This window comes from Squalius cephalus (assembly GCF_949319135.1).
Source record: "Squalius cephalus genome assembly, chromosome: 1".
Classification (NCBI taxonomy): Eukaryota; Metazoa; Chordata; class Actinopteri; order Cypriniformes; family Leuciscidae; genus Squalius; species Squalius cephalus.
In genome coordinates this window covers 42,992,615-43,012,832 of record NC_137122.1, presented here as the reverse complement: position 1 = coordinate 43,012,832, position 20,218 = coordinate 42,992,615, and the positions used below count along the sequence as shown (strand labels likewise).

The following is a 20,218-nucleotide window of genomic DNA, read 5'->3' as shown; positions in this document are numbered from 1 at the left end:
TTAGCTATAAGTCACATTTTCAGTTTAGAAAAACAAAAACAAATGCGTAGTTTCTAAATTAAGCAAATGCGTAGCTCTCTAAAATAGTTTTAAGGAAAAGCATCATTTGAAATGTAACCTTTCAACAAATAAAATGAGAAAAGTAGAGGCAAATATTTTTAAAATATATATATATATATTATTGTCTTGTTGTGGGTGAGAAATGTAACCGCGATTTTATTGGCCACCACCACGTATATCAAAACAAGCCCCTCCTCCTCGGAAGAAGGTGGATTACGGAAGTTCGTCCCTTAAAGCGGAAGTGAAGGCCAAAGCCCGTCGACAGGAGACGCTTGAGGCGGCTGGAGGGGAATTTTCTCTCAGTCTGACAGCCAGGGATTTGACAGAAAGAGAAAAGCGCCGCACTCGTATCTCAAGGTAACCTCTATCTGGTTTTGTATTAATATGTTTGTTGGAAGGTTATTGTTATCTGGCCGTGGCTTACTGATATAGAGGAACTGTCAAGACTGTGTTAGCCGATGCTCATGACGCTCCTGAGCCGCTCATCTGGATCTTTCCCTCAGCGACATAAAAAAGGAATAGTAATTCAGGCCTCTCTGTCTATCTGTCATGCTCCGAATATCAATCTTTACGGCAAACGTCAGTTTAATGGAGAAGGCTTCCATGGGTGTGTGTGTACACATGTAAATATATGTGTGTTTGATCAGATCCCCGATCAGCAGCTCTGAAGTTTGACCATCTACAGCAGGGCTTCCTTGTCTTATCATTTGACCGTTGTGATGCAGCCGAACACGCATCTCTGTGGTGGCGCTAAACGCCGATTGTATTGCGATTAGTAAGGGTGATACTTATCCAAACGTCTACATGTATTACATATTAACGTGTGTTTTTTTTCTCTCTTTTAAAAAGTTTTCTTTAGCTCTGCCCGTTGTTTTCTATATTTTTTTTAATGTTCAGTGTGGCTGGTTCACCGGCGTTGAGTTGAATGCTTGTGGTCAGAGCTCGTGGGAGGAGCAGATCAGAAGTGAAAGACATCGGACTTCATGAGGAAGTCAATAATGTGGCCTGAGGAGACTTGATTGACAGGTCAGCTAGATGAGTCATCACTTAAGATCGCACATGCATTGATATGAGCTTAGAGCTGTTTGATTGCAATGACAATATGCTTTTATGATAGCAGTCCACCTCTTTAGATGGGTGAAATTATGATTTAGTGAAATACAAATTTATTTCAATTAATCATATCACCTGTCCAGACTTGTCTCTGTGTGTGTGTGTGTAAATATATATATGCATTATTGTCAATTATGGATTTTCACCTTTGATACTTAAGAGGATTTCTTGTAAAACACACATTCACTGTTCTGCTGCACATAGTGACCTTTTGTTCTGCAGAAGCACTTGATGCACACATGACTTGTGAAACCTGCTGTCTTTAGCGCTGTTTTACAGTCTCGTAATGGCATTGTCTTTGAGATTGTAGAATAGTATAATAGGGTTGCGTCTTATTTGTGGTTTGGTTGCTTCTCGTGTGTGAGGAGGATCTACTTATTGCTTAACATGATGCGAATTAAAATAAAAAGAGACGTCATTACGATGCAAATGTGTCTCAGTTGCTGTTGTGTCGCTTTCTTGTTTTGGCTGTCACTGAAGGTGAGCAAACAGGAACAGAATATCACTTTCACCTCCTAGTTCTGCTCCGGAGAGCATAGTGGCTTTTCCCAGCATGCTTTGTAACTGCTTGAGGCATTTTAGGTAATCAAGAAGGCTGTTTTTGTGTTTCCTCCATTAAAGCAATCAAGTTAAAATGTCTTTCCTCATTAGATTTAAAGGAGTGGTATAATGCCCTTTTCACAAGATGTAAAATAAATCCCTGATGTCCTCAGAGTGCGTATGTGATGTTTTAGCTCAAAATAAAGATAATGTTAAAATTGTCACTTTTTGAGGGTGAGCAAAAACACATCGTTTTGTGTCCATGTTCCTTTAAATGCAAATGAGCTGCTGCTCCCGGCACAGGGGGCGGAGCTTCAAGAGCTTGCACTCACACAGACATGCACTGAAAATTTTAAAAGCTTTTAGCCTTTTATGCTCAAACTGGATTTAGACAATGATGGAGAGACTCAAAAAGTGACAACATGTAGAATGCAACAGGACATTTCTGAATGGTTAGTTGATGAATTTATGTAGCTTATGTGTAGTTATCTTCTAGTCATTGATTAGCATATTCTGCCTTGATAATCTATAAATCGTGTTCAGGGGCCGGGGTTTATGTAAATTCTAGGGTTGGTGCTGTCACTGACCCGGGAGGAATGTTGTGCCTACCAGCCGTTTGTTGTAGTCTTTAAAAAGCGATTTCTTTAAAAGCAAATATCTCCCTTTGCTTTGAACTTTGAGCGTCGTAACTTCGTAGATGTTGTTTATGCTCAAACAAACAGTAACATTACACACTAACTAAAATTAAAAAAGTTAAATCATAATCGACCACCCCTTTAAATGGCCATTACTATGTTGTTCCTTTAACGGATGACTTTTATGTTGTTGTTATTGAGGGCTTTATGAGAAACCAGGGTGTGATCAAGGTTGTTTTTTACCGTTGAGTTTTTGTTTTCTCTTTCAATTTATGATTATGACTATGCCAATTATATTGTTTTACATGGGGTTCACTGGAAGCATGGTGTTCAATCACTGAAAAACAAACTAAAACACGGTTCACTGTTCACAAAATGAATAGGGACTTTTAAAATTGTGATTTACAAGAATTGTCATAGAGATAATGTTGCAATGACTATCATTTTTATTTGTGTTCTCTTAAACTAAAGCATTTTATCAAGTGGAAATTGATATTTGTGTGTGCAATGCAATCTCTAAAGAACAATTGGTAAAAATTCGTATTCGTTTATTCATTTTTTGTTAACTGAAATAAAGCTGAAATAGAATACAATATTAGAAGACTTAACTAACTGAAATTATGTGTTTCAAAGTGTATGTTTTTGAAAATGGTACTGTTATTGTGTAAACTTAAAGCATATCTGTGTATTATTTGTTCAGTCTATTGGCGAGTAGTGTTTATTTACAAAGTGACATCGCCAGCTACTGGCCTGGCATGAATAATACAACGTTTTTAGTCGTTTTCTTATAGTTTTAGTCGACGTCGTCTGTACTCGAAAAACGCAACTTCATCGTTGTCGTGTAAACATACCCTTAGTATTTAGGTCGTGGTGAAAACCGGACACATACAGGAATGTTTATCACCACCAGAATATGTTTATTTAAAGGACAAACCAACTCAAACGTGTCTGAATAACCCAGATCTGCTGAACTGAAGATGAAATGTTGGATCTTGAAGCGACTCTAATGAACAGGAACAATTGGAGCACAACGTAGATTACATGCCTGCACAAACAGACAGAGAGATGGGGAAAAAAGGCATTGTCTGATGGAGCAGGCAAGATGCATATAATAGCATCTGTTAAGTTGTATTATTAATGAATGCAGCTGTTGAGCAGTTTGCCCTTCCAGGCGTTGAGGAGGGTGTGGATGCGTTGTTATCTGTGTGTTTGCTCTGCAAAATTGCAACAACTTCATAGATAGATAGAGAGACAGACAGACAGACCATCCTTTCTAACACACCCTCTCAGACATTTGTTTAATGATCAGGCCGGCTCAGGCAGGCAGGCCATGTTGGTGATGCATGCGATTTCCCTTCCAGCTGGTTTCCTGGAGAGCATTTCCTATTTCCACACTGTTGTTGAGATCCCTCCCTCCCAGTGAACTGTGTTTGATGGGGGAGGGACAGTATTATTGCTCTCCTTCTTGTTGGATTTAAGGGTCTCACCGCAGAACTGTATATTATTCAGCATGCGATTTTGCATACTAGATGGGAAATGAGCCATAGTGATTGGAATGCTGGTGCCAGCGATTCGGGCTGACATGTACGCACAGGTTTCAACACGGTGACCTCACAGATAGATGACAGGAAGTGAATCAGGTGTCTTAAACTACAATACCTGGAAATTACAGCAGTTCTCCGTGGAGTGCTTCTGTGGAATTTCATTGTTGTTGTTGCCTGGTGTTTGGTCACTCGGTTTCAGCACAGAGTGGCATTACGGTAAAATCCATCCTTCCGTGGTGGGTGTCTGATGTCATGAATGACATCTCTATTATTGATACTGTTGCAAGTTTTCATTACGATGTCTGTGCATCTGCTAATAAGATGCTTCAGTCCGTTGGTAAAAATCAGTAAGGCAGAACATATGAAAATCACATCAATATTTCATAAACATGCTCTCTATTTCTCCACTCCCTCTTTGGTGCAATTATTCCCATATTCTGATTAGGGCCGGGAGAAAAAAATCGATTCACCCAGCTATTGCGATTTTTATTTATTTTTATGATTTTAAAATCGATCTTTTTATTACAGAATCGATATTAGTTCAAATTTAATTGCTTTATTTTTGTCCTTGCTTATAGACAAGGTTGACAGAAGTTAGCCACTTTTGTTCCAACAGAGGATGAAAAGTGTCGTTATCTGTTGAGTGGACGCGTGGGTGGAAGCGTGAGACTGAATGCGCTGAAAAACCCTCGCGCCACTCATTTGCTGAGAGAGTGATAAGACAGTAGAGCTGCACGATTAATCTTTTAAACTCAAAGTCTATTAAACCTTTGACAAAATCATATCGCAACATTCAAATCTGCATTGGCGCTGCCGCTGACCCAGAGAGAGTTGTCATGAAACCGCTTCACAAAAGGTATTTTCAACCTCATAGTATCATTATTTCTGTGATACAAAAGTTCAAATCATTAAGTTAAATTATAAACACTGATGTCTACCGTATAGCGATCAAAATAGAGTAAATCAGCTTTTGATAGAAATTTGGCGCTTAAAATAACGCATTTATCGATTACATTGTTTTGCTACAGGTGGCGACAAGTGACTGTTAAATGTATTTGTTATTGAATCATTGATTAAAGAGAATGTACTCTATAATCCTGTCCGAATCTGCCATGTCTGTCTTTTTCTCACACGACCTCTGTAAAAATTCCAGAGCAAATTACCTACTGTTTTTCGTAAAACTCGGCGGTCCTCAGAGAAATCTAATCCCGTCCGAATGCGAATGTCTGTGATTGCCGAAAATGTTCTTTTCCAAAACGCTTTTTCTTGTGTGTTTTGGTCAACGTGAACTACCGTACAATCTCTCGCTATCGCGCCGGTATTGAAGTTTCTGCTTTTTGCGCACCGATAATGGATGTAGATGTGTTCGGTACACAGCGGAAAATAAGAAAATTAAATCAACAAGAGCCAAATCACATAAACTGTTAAGACTGGCTACTGTAATATCAGTTTCAGGTAAGATTACTTTCATTTCTGCACTTAATTACATAACGTGTAACGTTAAATTATATAAGTTAAAACTTTTTTATTTCAGTGGGTTTATTATAAGAATCCAGTTCTATAAAATCATGATAAATGTATGTTTAGTTTTTTATACTACAATTTTTATAAAATGTTTACAAAACACTAAATACGTTAGGACGTTTTACTTTATATTTCAAAGTGCTTAATTTTAATTCATATGATCATACGCAATCCACGCATTCTGAACACTTGATCTTCTGCAATGCCCACATGTAAAACACAGACACTCCTACCTCGGTAATAAACACGGAGATGTTAGTCCCGTCCGAATCCGTACATGAAGTCACAGACGTAGGTTGATAAGAATTGTAACTCAAACGTCGTTTGGAAAACTAGTCCCGTCCGAATAGGGCTTATGATGCAGAAAAATGAAAAATGTGAAGTCAGAAAAATGTGATGAATTGTTTTTGTAAATATGACTCATCTTATACATCATGACCAGTCTGTGTAAGTGTATGATATAACTTTTCCCCATGGTCTAGTGTTAAAAAAAAAAAAAAAAATCTCAATATATTGAAATATCGAATTGCAAAACTTGTAGAATCGCAATAAAAATACAAATAAATCACAATACATATCGTATAGGCACCCAAGTATCGTGATAGTATTGAATCGGGAGATAGCACTAATTCTGATCCTTCTTTGCCCTCGTTTTGAGATTTTCTCTTTAGTGTGATTTTACAACTGAGTGATATTCCAGGTGCTTTTGCTGATGATTATAAAATTAAGGTTTTTATTTTATTTAGCATTTATTTGGACATTAAGTTTCCCTAAAGAAGTCATTATTACACTGGCATTAAGGATACCTTTTAATAATATCTTTGATTTAACATAATAACTGTATAAGAAAAACAAACAGTACAATAGTTGGTATGTTGGCTCTGTCTGCTGTCCAACAAATCAATTTAGATTCATCTGTGATTCATCACAGATATGTTCATGGATGTCCCTGTGTGATTTTTTTTTTATTTTTTTTTTTTTTTTTTTTGTATTTATAGCCTATTGTGTAAATGTTTTTTTTTATTATTATTGTTATACTGGTGGAATATAAATGAAAATTATTAAATATTGTTTTTCTGAAAAACAGTGGCCATGTTCACACAGCAGCAGAATACAGTTGTCAGTCCTGTTTTTGAGTCCTTAAAGTCATCATTTACCTCAAGTTGTTCCAAAGCTGTATGAATTTCAGTTGATGGGCCCCATTGATTTCCATAATATGGAAAAAATATATATACTATGGAAGTCAATGGGGTCCATCAACAGTTTGGTTACCCTTTTTTGTGTTTTGTGTGTTCAGCAGAAGAAAGAAATTCATACAGGTTTAGAACAACTTTCTTTTTTTGTGTGCTTTGTGTTTTACGCTCGTCTCAAAAATGCTCCTCTCTCCACCCAGATATAAAGCTGCTGTCTGTTAATGAAGATTTGATGGATGAACTCACGGCTCAATTGGACTCTTGTCGTGTCAAAAGTGATAATTCTTTTCAGTTTTATGGGCGTCGCCATTTTCGATATTACTTCAGTCACTGTTACTATAGTTACTGGTAAGAGAATCTGTCTTGACTCCCAATGCACATTCACACAGAAAGTATTTGAGATGCTACTATGGATGCATAGTAAATTATAGGCTGATAGCTCAAGACAACATAGGCTACTTGGAGTTGCATGTTGCATGCTTTGAATGTTGCTTTACACTCAACTGAAAATCTTTTTGTTATACAACTGTCAAGGGTTATCATAAATGTTAAGCGTCAGATGCTTTAACAGTTGTTTTCTCAAACAATGCTTTAGTTTAGAACATTGGAAATTAAGTGATATTTCAACTGTAAATTATACATAGCAAGGTCCAACTAAAGTAATGTTTAGGGGTGCAACGGTACAGATAGCCCACGGTACGGTCCGTACCTCGGTTTTTGGGCCACGGTCTCGGTTCGGTACATGTTTTGTGCAGAAAGAGACTGCTATTTCATCCCAAAAATATGTTTTATTTTTCTTATGTGCATAAACAGAATGTCACAGTAGGAAGAACATCAATGTATGGAATAAATTAACACTCTAGTCTGTACTGAACAACACTAAGTAATACAACCTCTTCAACTATCACTTATATGAAATACAAAATGTAAACAAACACACTTCAACATATTCAAATGGATCCCAATTCCAAACCTTGATAACTGGTATATGAAGTGATCAATGTGAAAGAAAAAGTGCACTTTTACCTTTAACAAACATAAATTAGCTTGTGCTTTGAATAAAAAAAAGCAGAGCAAAATAATATAATAAAAAAAATACTGCATTCAGGATACAAAGTGCAATGTTATTTACTCATCCACTATTGAGAGATTCTTGTGCAAAAAGATGAGTCTATCATCAACACTGTCTGGTGCAAGGCGAGACCGGTTGGCACTAACGATGTCCCCATCAGAAAATTCTCAACTTTTCAGAACGCCGCAAGCGCACCGTAGGTCACGTGACAAGAACCAACCAGAGCGAAGCTGATGGTTGCTTTAGCAACGACAGACGCCTCCGGAGCGCAACCGCCCTAGCGCTTTGGAAAAAGGAGAACGCGGCGCGCCTAGCGTTTTCTACGCGTTTTTAGGCGCGATATGTGAACGGCGCCTAAAGCAAAAACTAAAAGGATCAGCGCGAACACAATGGCAAAACCGAAGTCCCGCGGGACACGAGGGTAGATTGTCCCGTGCAGGGCTGACCGAACGGTCCGGGATTTTACCGTGTACCGTTGCATCCCTAGTAATGTTACACTTAGTTTTTGCAATTTGTAGTTTTGAATGTACCTTTCTGAAGGTAAGTGCACTTAATAAAACAGAGACAAAACGCTAGAAAATGTATTTATTTAATTTTGTTTTTATTTGGCTCTGTCAAATTTCAAATTTTCTTTCATTGATATCATGCATGATGGGAGTACCAAATTAAGGGCCTTGGCACCTAGGACACATAAAAACCTCACTGTATATATAGTAATATAGTACAAGACCTCATTTAAAAGTAGTAGCCTATGTTTTGATCATGAAGAGACTATCAGAGAAATCACTAAGTGTTGCTTAACTCGCCTCTGATTGTGAAGTTCTGTGCCCTTCATTTTTTTTTTAGAAACCATGAGGAACCTTTCCAGGTTGTTTCAATTCATACAAGGTTTTAAACATTTCCTTATCTTTATTAACCGCCAAAATTACAAATTCAACAAAGATGGGTAGGTTTATTTATATAAAATGTGGTTGAAACTCGTTCTTTCAAAATATCACCATAGCTAAATGGATGTTGAATGCTTCACAAACTAGCCTATATGTAATAATGAACCAATTATTCATTGGCCAAAGCTGTGTACAATAGAAATGGAGGTCAGAAAAGAAGTTTCTCAGGTGTGGTGGGTCATGGACATATAATTAAAAAGTGTTGTCATTTAAAGAAGAGCATAGAAACCATTTTTATAATATAAAACAATATACATAAAGGTATCTACCTATCCTAAATACGATCTAGACAGTTTAAATTTGATTAAAAAAAAAACCCCTAAATTTTACACAGAAATATGTTGAGGCAGATGTTTTTGTTGAAGCTCATTCATTAACTCGAAACTACTTTTATAGTAAGGTAAAGTCTTAAAATTACATATTTTATTCATATTCATCTGTAAAAATGAGAATGTCAGACAAGAGAAAAACATGGGATAAAATGAATACACCAGGACTAATAAAGTATTTACTATATGATTCAAATATGTATTTATAAATATACCTTTTCTTAATTTTTTGGTGTGCCTTCTACACCATTGTGTTTTTGTTTACTTGTTTACAAAATCATTACATAAGAATGATAACATTACTAAGCATTGCTAGAGAAAACAAACTGTTAATGCATTATTCTGAAGGCTAACATTTATGATGACCTTTGATAAAGTAAAGGTTGTGTATCAAAAAGATTTTCATTTGAGTCAGTATGAAGCAACATTCAAAGCATGCAACATGCAACTCCAAGTTCTTGTGTTGTCTATAATTTAGATAACTAAATATATTATATATATATATATATATATATATATATATATATATAGGCTATTTTAATAATATGCAGACATCTTTGGGAAACAGAACAAAAACACAAGTATATATTTATAAATATTTATTTAAACAGCAATCATACACATTTAAAAAGCTTAATCTCAGTCATTCATGAGAAACGAACAGTTCTATATCATAGAATGTTAACAACAACTAATCTGGGAGAAATTTGGAGAATTTTCTTCCTATAGGATCAGGTCTGTAATAGTTCAGGTAAACTCAGAGTACTGAGAAACACATGCTGCAAAACGATGAATTACCGTATTTATAAAATATATACGAGTAGTTTAAGCTTAACATCGTTTCAACTTTATTACCTGTTTGAAATGAATAATCCATAAAACAAAATGCGGTCTGAGGCGCTCATGCTAATAATTTCTGTCCCACTCGCTTGTATTGGTCGCCCCGCCCACACTATAGTCTCATGGATATTCATGGTAGCTCCACCCATTGGAAGCAAATATTTCAGGAACCGAATATATTGTAACAACGGCAATGAATGGCAGTATCGGAGCCGATACCGATATGGAGTATCGGATCGGTGCATCCCTAGTTTTTAGCGGCATTCAGTATGGGATTTGAGTCTGTTAAGTAGTCTATTTCAAATGGATCGCATATAAAGACTCCGGAGGTCGACTAGTCGGTTAAAAAAAAATACAGGCCACACCTGTTAGTAAATGTGTTGTCAATCCCAAAAACTGACAATGTGAACGTAGCTAGTATGTAAAACAAGACTTAAAAATCTTGAACTAGATTTTTGCTGTATCTTGTACTGAATTTAACTTTAAACATTTTGAATCTAATTGGCTACAATAGATGTTTGAAAAAGAAACCACAAATATGTGAGCGAGATAAATCATATTCAGACAGCCTATTTCATCTTTTTTAGCTGTATAGTCAAGCCAACCCTTTGTGCCGTTTCTATTTATGGTCCGCTTTCTGTGCAACGCATGTTGAATGGCATGAGAAGATGTGGTTTGCAGAAATTTGTGTGTGAGTGATTCTAAACCTCCGTCACATGCTCTGGATTAGACTGAACCTCAAGACCTGACGCTGGCAGTGACATCTCGCTCCCCATAATCACTTCATTGGCCTTTTCTTGCAGTTATTAACAGGAGAGACGGGCCTTTGACCTTTCATTTAATGCTGCTTAAGTGAAAATGTTTTGTTTTTTTGTGATAGTCCAGGCCTCAATACCTGAATATTCTCCTACAGAGGAAGGAGGTCCGTCCATCCAGTTATTGATATCTATCTTCTCTTCTCTCCTCTTTTGCTGCCAATTACGGTGTCTGCTGCAGCAGAAAGAATATCTGAATCCATCTTTGACAAGCTGAAATAATGACCTCAGACTGAGTTGCTGTTATTTCTTCTTTCTGTGTCTCTCTGTCTTGTAATAATCAAATTCATTTTCTCTCATCTTTATTTGCTCAGTTGTTTTAGTGATCTACTTTCGCTCTGCTGTCTATATTTGGCGACAGAGAATCAATTGAACTTTTTTTTTTTAATGAACAGTACATAACTCTACCCAGTTAGGACAAAAATAAAGGTTTCAAAAGTTGAATATACAGTATGAGTTTTCCCCCAGTAGCCTTTTTATTTATCAATCTGAAAGCATAAAGAAAATGTTACGCCACAGTCCACAATTCATTTGGCCCCAAGCTGAGCTGAGTGTTGGTCTTTGAATAACAAAATATAGGCTACACACAAAAAAACACAGCAGGTCCTGACCTGTTTTCAGCACCTTTTCCATCAATACGGTGCAGATAATTTTGGATCACTGATAAGTGAAGGTTATTTAAATTGGGGAACTATTTTAGTGTATGTGTGACGTGACACCTAGCGTGTTTTTGTATGGATGCTTTTAACTGTAATTGCGGCACAGTGTGGGTGGAATCTGTAAAGGGGATTGTTTTGTTGTAGTGAGTTTTATTGGAGCACTATGGCGAGGCTTGTTAATGGTTAGTGCACTGGAATGGTGTGATAGCTGTTAACGACCTGTAATGAGTATGTCCTTTCCTTTCACTCAACTTTGGAGCGTCACAGTCAAGTGTTTTGTAATATGGCCAATTATATCTGGTCATTAATGTGTTTTGTTGATCAACTTCCTTTCTCCTTTTTCCTCTAGGTTTATTCATCCAATTGGAGCCATCTCTCCATCTTTTTCTCACTTTCTCTCCTGATTCTCTCTCTCTCTGTCTCTCTCGACCCTGTCCTCCCCGGAGCCTCGTTGATCCTGGTTTAGGACCCCTGTCATATCCAGTGAGGACCCCTCTTAGATCCAGTCAGCCCTCTCCTCTCCTGTTGTCCGGCCTGTTGGCATGGCGGGGCGAGGTGGACCAGCGCGGACCAACGGTGCCGCCCCCGTCGGGAACAAAATCTGCCAGTTTAAACTGGTCTTGCTGGGAGAGTCTGCCGTGGGCAAGTCCAGCCTGGTGCTCCGTTTCGTCAAAGGCCAGTTCCACGAGTACCAGGAGAGCACTATTGGAGGTGAGCCAGAGCGGGTTTATGTCCAAGCCTATTCTTTCTAGGAATGGAGGATTTTTGAATATATTCGCATTACAAGAATACACACAGGCCCGAAACTCCTCACTAGTTACTGTATTCAGCTATGACATGAACAGAGGTCTCATTAGACTTCCGCATTGTCTGTCATTTTGACAGACAGGGTTGTAAAAATTCCATCATAATCTATTATTACCCGTCTGTTTAATTTTTATATTTTAATGATAATAAGCAATTTAGTAGGCTCTGTTATTGTTCACATTTCCATTTTTCCTTTAAATTTACAGGACAAGCATATAGGCTAGATTATGCATTTATTTATATATGAAGAGAACGTTGAAAGGAGACTGTGGGTCACTTTTCAGGTTTCATCATGAATGTTTGTCCAATAAATCGCAATAAGCTTTGTTACTTTTGATATGAAACACAGTCTCAGCTTTCAAATTCTGTCCATTTATCACAAAACTCAAGAGATCACTGTAGCGCCTTAGTGTGAGAGTAGCGGAGCGCGAGTGAACGTAATCATCCCTTCATCTTTTATTACGTTACAGAATGAAAATAAACATGAATGAACATGGGAAAATATGTTGAAAGATACAGTCCAACTTAGAAATCCATATCATGTATCTCATGTAATCGCTCAATCTGTGTTTCAACCGCAGAAAGACGTCAATAAAACAGCTTGTAAACAATGTCACATAACTCAGAAAAGCCATTAATTCGTTGACCATTAACTTTATAGTCAGCAAGAGTGCACTCACCACCAAGTGGTCAGGGGTGAGAATTACAGAATTACAGTTACATATTACAAAAGATAGGCTTTTAGATTTTTCCATCACTGCTAAAAAAAAAAAAATCTGTCAATGATGGACATTTTTCGATTAATGTGACCTATGGGCATGAAAAACGGTAGACATGGAAAAATATTAGGGATACACAATATATCGGTACCTAATCGGTTGACAGAAGAGTCAACAGCATTCATGTGCATATTTCAAAATAAAAGTCTTGCATCAGAAAAACATTTAGAACAATTTTTTGTTGTTGTTGTTTGACTACACACTCAAACGGTCTTGTGACCCACCAGTTGAGAAACACTGGTCTAGATGATTTTAAAGCGAAATTCCTTAAATAAATTTGTGCAAGAAACTTTGATTTAACATGAATGACTTCAGGGGGAATATGCTGTCAAACTGTTGAATATGTCTCCTGTAAAAGATTAGCTACGGGAAATAATATTTTATAATACAACATACTAGTAGTGAGATCATGTTGAACGCTCTGCGTATACGAGGTTGTGTGGCTTGTGTTGATCTGTGGTGAGACGGCTGGGCTTGGTCTGAACCAGACAAGCTGGTTCTAACTCGCTAATCACATGACTACCACATGAGTTATACTGGAGTATTAAACAGACACGCAGTTATGCATGTGCACATATCTGATCTCCTAACCAAACACATGTGAAATCACATTGAAATGGTATTCATTTTAAATATAGATTTATGTTCTGAGTTACATGGACAGAGAAAGGAGTTAGAGAAACGACCAGAAGGAAAGGGAAACGGTCAACAATGGGATTTCCTGAGTGTGTGTGCTATTGTGTCCCTCCAAGTTGTCAGGGTTTTAGGGAAACTTAAAGCTAAATTTGATCATGGACATTCGTGGATTTGTTACATTTAAGGCTCAGTCTTGTATTTAGCAAGAGATTCTAGAATAAATTCAGACACGAGGAAAGAGAAGTGCTGGAGTGACATTTGGTACGGGCAGGATACCGCATGTTTGCACAAAGCTGACAATAAGGAAATTCTCAGCACTTTTTTTGTCCTTCTACATGTTTTCCTTCAATGCCATCATCCTGTCGTCAGTGAGCAGGTCAAAGATCACAGCACTCGCAGTGCTTTGGAGAAATTAATGTGAGCTACAAACATGTGACCATTGCACCTGACTCAGCAAAAAGTTTGAAGTGTAAGGGATTAGAAATATGGATGGTCTTTCTTATTCTGCGCTTCTGCACACTTTCTGTGTATGCGTCATTTTATTGTGTATTGTAAAATCTAAATTTTCTGAACAATTTTTGAATGCTTGCCTGTGCAAATGTCACGTTCTTTTGATTCTTTGAATAGAAAGTTCAAAAGAACAGCATTTAGTTGAAATAGAAATCTCTTGTAAATGTGAGCCGGGACTCGAACTCTGGTCACCCAAAGCGCAATCGCGCTGCCCACATGGCTATCGGCTCCAGCAACACTAAAGTTTTTGTCCTAAGCATCTATAATGAGAGGCAGAACATTTCGTCAAATCCTGCTCCACATAACTGTACATAAAATGTTAAATACCTTTTGAATGGCCTGATCATGATGATGCATGTTTCTCATTCTTCCTCTCTACAAATGTCCAGCACTTAAATAGCTAAGCCGTAAGGAAGTGCTAAAAGGATCATTTTGATTGTACAAACTGATACACATTACCGAAATGTCACAAAGATTTCTGTTTCTCTTTCCCTTCTAGCTGCTTTCCTCACACAGACAGTCTGCCTGGATGATACAACAGTGAAGTTTGAGATTTGGGACACGGCCGGACAGGAGCGATATCACAGCCTGGCCCCTATGTATTACAGAGGAGCCCAGGCGGCCATCGTCGTCTACGATATTACTAACACAGTGAGTGCCTGTGATTATGAAATTTAAGACCTTTTAAGTCAGAGTTGCATCAGACAGGTGTCTTGTACAGCCAATCGTTCACCAGCTGAGAGTTGCATGGCACCTCAGTTGCAATCTGACTTTGTCAGTTGTGCTTTGGCTCTAATAAAGGCTGACATCACAGCGTTGTGCTCAGCAGAAGGGTAAGGTCTGAATAATAAGGTTTCACCTGACTGACTGCCGGGTTTAATTATTATTCTGTAGGATACAGTCAGACCTTTGCTCAAAGTCAAGTAACAATCACAATGGCGATACAATTCCTGTTGGCAACCTTAAAGCTAATCAAGCTTTTAATGTTGTTTACAGTATATGTCTATGTGGTGTTTTTAAAATGCTTTAAGACAAACCATGTGTAAATTCATGAGTAACACCATTGCTGAGGATTTTCTCCTTAAAACTGCAGTGAACCAAATACTGTCTCAAAAACACGGTTTGAAATCGCTGGTGTTTCTGACGTCACAAATTACCTTGTAACCAATCAGCTCAACGTGTGATCGTCAACGAGTGGATCTCTGAGCTGACGTGAGTGAGTGGAGGCGGGGCTAATTTACATATTCATTGAACCGTGTATACTAAATGAGGCATGGGTGTAGAGTTACATTCAAGCTATTTTAAGCCATGACGAATTTTTTTCCAAGGATAAAACATTTAAATATGTCATTTTCGTGATCAAAGATGCGTTGTAAGGGATAAAATTATTGAATACAGGGGGATTTTAAGCTAATGTATGTAGTATATGTATGGCTTTTTGTTGTTAATGAAACTTAAAATACAGCCTTTTTTATTTATTTGTAATATGTAAAATATTGTATTTTCTTTAAAAAAATACAGGAATATGCATGCTTTAATAAATAGGATATCAGTTCATTATAAATATGACAAAGCTGAATTTTCAGCATCATTACTCCAGTCTTCAGTGTCAAATGATCCTTCTAATATGCCGATTTGCTGCTAAAGAAACAATTCTTATTTAATGTTTAAGTCTAAATTTAATCTATTAAAGTTATTCTGCTTAATATTTTTGTTCATCTTCAGGATTCTGTGATGAATAGAATGTTCAAAAGAACAGCATTTATTTGAAATGGGAAACCTTTGTAACATTATACAGTCAGTTTCAATCAAATTAATGCATCCTTGCTGAATAAAAGTATTAATTTCATTAAATAAATAAAAAATACTGACCCCAAACCTTTGTGTGCTATATATATATTATCATTTGACGTGCTCTATTAAATAGACATTACATTGTTGCAAGCAGGTAAAGCATTGAATATGTATTCCCATCATGCTTTGCATTTAGACAGCAAGTTACGAGTTTGTGTCAGGGCAGGGGCTTGGTTAAATACATTAAAATTGCAGTAAAACATTAAATTGACATCCCCACAAGTCACCCATGATTCTGTATGTGCTCAAATCCAATCGAACAAGTTCAAGAACCATAGCAGTTCACTTCAGAGGCTTCTGGTGATCTACACTATGACTGGTCCTTAACTTTTCATTTGTATTTGTTTTCTTTTCTTTGATTAACAGTTGCTCCTACTGTTTTTTTTTTTTTTTTTTTTTTCTGTTTTAGGACACATTCACTAGAGCAAAGAACTGGGTGAAGGAGTTGCAGCGTCAGGCGAGTCCAAACATCGTCATTGCTCTGGCTGGCAACAAGGCAGACCTGGCCAACAAGAGAGCCGTTGACTTTCAGGTAAGTTTACACGAACGCAAAGCAACCTTTGTAAATCTGCTTCCAAATGTTTTTAACTCATCAGCAAGCTTTCTTTAGGAGGCGCAGGCGTACGCAGACGACAACAGCCTACTCTTCATGGAAACGTCCGCGAAGACCGCTATGAACGTGAACGAGATCTTCATGGCTATTGGTACGATCTCATCTCTGTTGTTGATGCTCTTCAAGCACAGAGCAAAACACAGCAACATGACACCAGTTTCACCTGCCGCAAAGTAGGGCTGGGCGATATGGCCTAAAAAAAAAATCCCCGATTTTTTCACAAAAAATTCGATTTACGATTTAAACCGATTTTTTTTTCTTCCCCTACTTAAAATCAATCTGCAGATGACAAAGAAATTGTTCAAAACAATTTTTAACTTTATTTTGTTTTGATTTTCCCTTCTGGGATTTGATTTGGATTTTCCCCTTGGGGTTAAAGTGCAATCAGAAACAACAAGCCAAAAAGACAAGATGGCAGGCCCTACCTTTGTAAACAGTGAAAATGTATAACATAACAGAACATAACAGAACATAACATGAAATGGGTGGATTGGGATTGGTGGGGAACGTGAAAAAAAATGTACATCACAATAAAGTGTATTGTGATTGTCAAAACATTTGGTAACTAAACAGAATTTTATTAAGTTTAGTGACAACACAATGTTTACATGGTACAATGACTGGTATGCTACTGTTTTTATTATTGCTTTCACAATTTCAATTCAATTCTTGTGATTTGATCCTGATCTTGATTCAATATCGATTCCTTTGGATAAATACTAGGTCCAGTAGATACATGTTAATTTAAAGCCCTGTCAGCTGGCATTATTATTAAAGGTTAAAAATAACATCTCAAATTAAATATAATGCGTTTTTTTATAATAACAAGCTCAACATTATAATATTTTAATGATATAGGTAAAAATATAATAAATATGTAATATAGTTATCATATTTAGCAAAATACTACTCTCTACAGCAATTATTTTAAAGTCCAACTAACGTGCTATGGTCATTAATGGGCTTTCCAGAGGTAAAAGTAACTTTACGTGACATATTGTCCTCTAGCTGTTATTATAGACCTCTTTCCGCAGTTGAAAAACACAGATCGATCGATTTTATTTCATTTCGGTAAGTTGAACTGTATCTTTCAAATTACCTATTGATCATTCGTGTTTATTTAGCCTACTATTAACTAGTAGTAAAGAGTAACAGATGATCGGTTCACGTGCCGCTTGAACTGTCAGCGATCTGTCAAGCGCCAAAACGGTGTTTATTGTTTGAATTTCGTAATTAAATCGACAGAATCTGAGAGCTGAGAATTTGTTTCATAGCAATAGTAACCTTCTCTGTCTTGTATGTCGGTGTCAGTGTCCTCTTTGCTTCGCGATTTTTCTCTCCGTGAGAAAATGGATGTGTAGCGTGAGAGCGTGTAAAAAGTGACGATTGCGTGAGTCTCACGGTGAATTCGTGAGAGTTGGCAGCACTGCGGATTCAGTTTGTAAGACTGTAGATTGTTTTTTGGCGGGTGTGTTTGTGCTGCCGCGGTCTTGCCGTGTTGTTTGTGTATCTCTATGCCATTGCCAAACGCGCGGGGGAAGAGCTGAGCCCGTTCGGAGCTACGGGAGCCCAGAGGGGAGCGTCGGTGAATGTTAAAGAGAAAACCGATTTTCATTAAAAAAAATCTACGTAAACTGCACATTCGAATTAATCGATAAAATCGATTTATCGCCCAGCCCTACCGCAAAGACGCTCCTCTAGACACCACACCTGATCATTCAAATACTGCTGTTGATTTAATTCAGATCAAAGCAACCTAGTGTGTTTATGAAGAAATGTTTTCCTTCTCTTTTCCTTCTGTAGCCAAGAAGCTTCCGAAGAACGAACCGCAGGGCGGGGCGGGCAGTGGCGGACGGGCCAGAGGAGGGGTCGACTTACAGGAGACAGCACCTCAGAGCAGAAGCGGCCAGTGCTGTGGAGGCGGCAACTAACCATTGGACCAATCAGCTGGCAGATGTACACAAGGACTGATACAGACACACAACACAGTATGAATCCATAGTGTGAGATCCATTCACTTATGACCCAGCTCTAAACTATGGCCAGTTAGAGCTTCAGAACTGGAAACAGGCCATTGATACCCTTGTAAATCAACACATTAATGTTTCGACCATTCATCCCTCCTAAGAACACGACATGCAAACATTCACACACACACACACACACACACACACACACACACACAGAAGCTATGACATGTCTCTGCGACCTATGAGTTATTTGATTTGTCTTATGTAGTTTTGACAAAACAATAAAGAGACACGTGATCCGATCTAACCAATCACACTTAAAACAAAAGAAATTCCAGACTGCTGCTGGTGGAAAAACAAGTTGTCTCTCCCTTGTATTTCCTTATGCTCTCATTTGCTCATTTGTATAAAAAAATCTAGTGGTGACGTCACTATTTAATTGCGCTCTCCCTTTTGGTGGATGCATACTGCCAGTATTGAGTTACATCTCATCTTTCTCCTGCTCTCCTTGATCACATCCCTCCTTTGTCGGAGAGAGGAAAGATTGGAGAATGAGAAAAGAGGCTATTTTCCATCTATGTCAGGCTGTTCTGTAGATCCTGTATTATTTCTCTTGTATTAGTCTCTCGGGCGTCCACTACTCCAGCACAAATGAAACCAGTATATGATTTGATAGGCTAGACTTTTTTTCTAATCATTTACATATATCTACTTGTATATCTAAATGCATTAACAGGTGGTATAACTCCAATGTGTTTTTCTTTTTCTCTTTCTTTGCATTAATGAAATGTTTTTGAAATCATTCAGACAAATGAGAAAATCCATATGAATTACACAAGGCAAAATCAGCCGCCTCTGACCAAAATCCCAAATATTTACGAGGGAAAAAAAAAAAAAAGATAATGTTGCTGTTCCTGTACTTTTTTTTTTCTTTTCCTGTGAAAATGTCCCCAATCATTAGCTATTTCAATTCAGCACTTTTGTAAGAATTTACTTGTTTTTGTTCTTAAGAGTGCACTGGGTATTTCTTTGTCCTCTGACAACATGTCATTTTTTTTGTCAATATTGTTCCCTCCTGTTTTATGTCGAAGGACGTCTATTTCAACCGGCATTTTCAGCATCACTTGTGACATATCACAAGCACAGCACATGTGAACAGTGACCCAGAAGTCTCCAGCAGGGTCTGAGGAACGAGGGATGCAATGGACAAAGGCAAATAAATGGAAAAACACAAACCTAGTAGAACTTGTAATTTTACCAATAAAGGAGGGGAAGGTATACATTCTGTCTGTTGTGCTGTTATTTCGAAACATAGGTGGTGATTTGGAGGTGTTTTCTTATTCCTGCACCCAAATAAGGTTGGGAACAGAACTGGTCCTTCATTTTTCACCATTACTAAATTACAGCATTTTCTTTGCTGCTTTGGAGGGAGCATCATGGGTAGAGGTTTACTCTGTGTTTGTTGTGCTGCAGTCTTTTTGAACTTGACACCAACTGCAGTAGTTTTGAGCCACTGGTGCTATTGTAGAAAGCCACTATTCACAATCAATCATGATTAATTTAATCCATGAATGAAAGTGTCTAATAACAGGGTGGTTACTGAGATTAGGCAAATAGTATTTGACTGGTCATGTGATCTTAACATGAGAGGACCCTCTCCATGTACAATTAAACAGCTTTTATAAGATTGCAGATATGATTGAATTCTTGTTCTCATCTGAGTGGTTTGATTTTATATGTCAGTTTCAAAATGACTATGCATTTATTTGGGTGTGCAA

The 20,218-nt window shown here is 37.5% G+C and overlaps 1 protein-coding gene across 1 annotated transcript; it reads left to right on the top strand.

The window, feature by feature from the left end:
* The first annotated feature begins 270 nt into the window (after positions 1–270).
* On the top strand, positions 271–19,718 carry rab5c (RAB5C, member RAS oncogene family). Its single transcript, XM_079894533.1, has 6 exons — positions 271–417; positions 11,621–11,982; positions 14,503–14,654; positions 16,267–16,389; positions 16,468–16,561; positions 18,274–19,718. Exons 2-6 carry the CDS (start codon positions 11,814–11,816, stop codon positions 18,399–18,401), a joined length of 666 nt encoding a protein of 221 aa, XP_079750659.1. The 5' UTR covers positions 271–417; positions 11,621–11,813; the 3' UTR covers positions 18,402–19,718.
* The last annotated feature ends 500 nt before the right edge of the window (positions 19,719–20,218 follow it).

Bases quoted from the DNA above. Each gene is read 5' to 3' on its own strand.
- rab5c (XM_079894533.1), top strand. From the start codon at position 11,814: ATGGCGGGGCGAGGTGGACCAGCGCGGACCAACGGTGCCGCCCCCGTC. The intron at 11,983-14,502 runs GTGAGCCAGAGC...TTTCCCTTCTAG, and splicing joins CCAGGAGAGCACTATTGGAG to CTGCTTTCCTCACACAGACA. The intron at 14,655-16,266 runs GTGAGTGCCTGT...TTTCTGTTTTAG, and splicing joins TCTACGATATTACTAACACA to GACACATTCACTAGAGCAAA.